This window comes from Phytophthora parasitica, assembly GCF_000247585.1.
Source record: "Phytophthora parasitica INRA-310 unplaced genomic scaffold supercont2.316, whole genome shotgun sequence".
In the NCBI taxonomy this organism is placed as follows: Eukaryota; Oomycota; class Peronosporomycetes; order Peronosporales; family Peronosporaceae; genus Phytophthora; species Phytophthora nicotianae.
The window spans coordinates 1-533 of NW_008649302.1; the positions used below are offsets into that span (position 1 = coordinate 1).

Here is a 533-nt window from a genome sequence, read left to right on the forward strand (position 1 = left end):
GCAGGTGAGGAGAATGTCTGGGCGGATTTAGTTTCACGTTGGGGCGGAATGAAACCAGTGACGGTCACACGGTTCAAGAGAGTGACTCGACTGCAGACTACGTAGAATCGACAGCCACTACTGAGACCCCTTGATCAAGACTCGTTCATCTGGCCTACCATGACTGAGATAGCTACTGTACAGAGATCACATTCTCGCGACAAGCCTAAGGATGGTACAGAAGACAGTAGTGGTATATACAGATCCAAAGGAAAAAATTGGATTCCACCAGCGGCAAGCGACCTCATACAAAGACTATTCATTATCTCTCACTGTGGATTGCAAGGTCATCAAGAGAATCTTTACGTTCAAGGACATGGTGCATAGAGTAAGACGGATTTTGAGGAGCTGTCTACTTTGTCATCATGTAAAAGGTAGGGAGTGATACCACGTCCGTGGGGGCCTCTCTATCGTGCAGCCAAACGAAACGAAGCTATCAACTGGGATTTCTTGTTTTTGGGTGAAAGTTTCGGGACCAGTAAATACGTGCTCAT

General features: G+C 46.7%; 1 protein-coding gene across 1 annotated transcript; it reads left to right on the forward strand.

Moving 5' to 3' along the window:
* Positions 1-159: 159 nt before the first annotated feature.
* Positions 160-366, forward strand: PPTG_24875 (hypothetical protein; the record flags this gene model as incomplete). Its single annotated transcript, XM_008918797.1, has 2 exons — positions 160-232; positions 326-366. The coding sequence occupies 2 exons, from the start codon at positions 160-162 to the stop codon at positions 364-366; spliced, it is 114 nt and encodes a 37-aa protein (XP_008917045.1).
* Between the last annotated feature and the right edge of the window lie 167 nt (positions 367-533).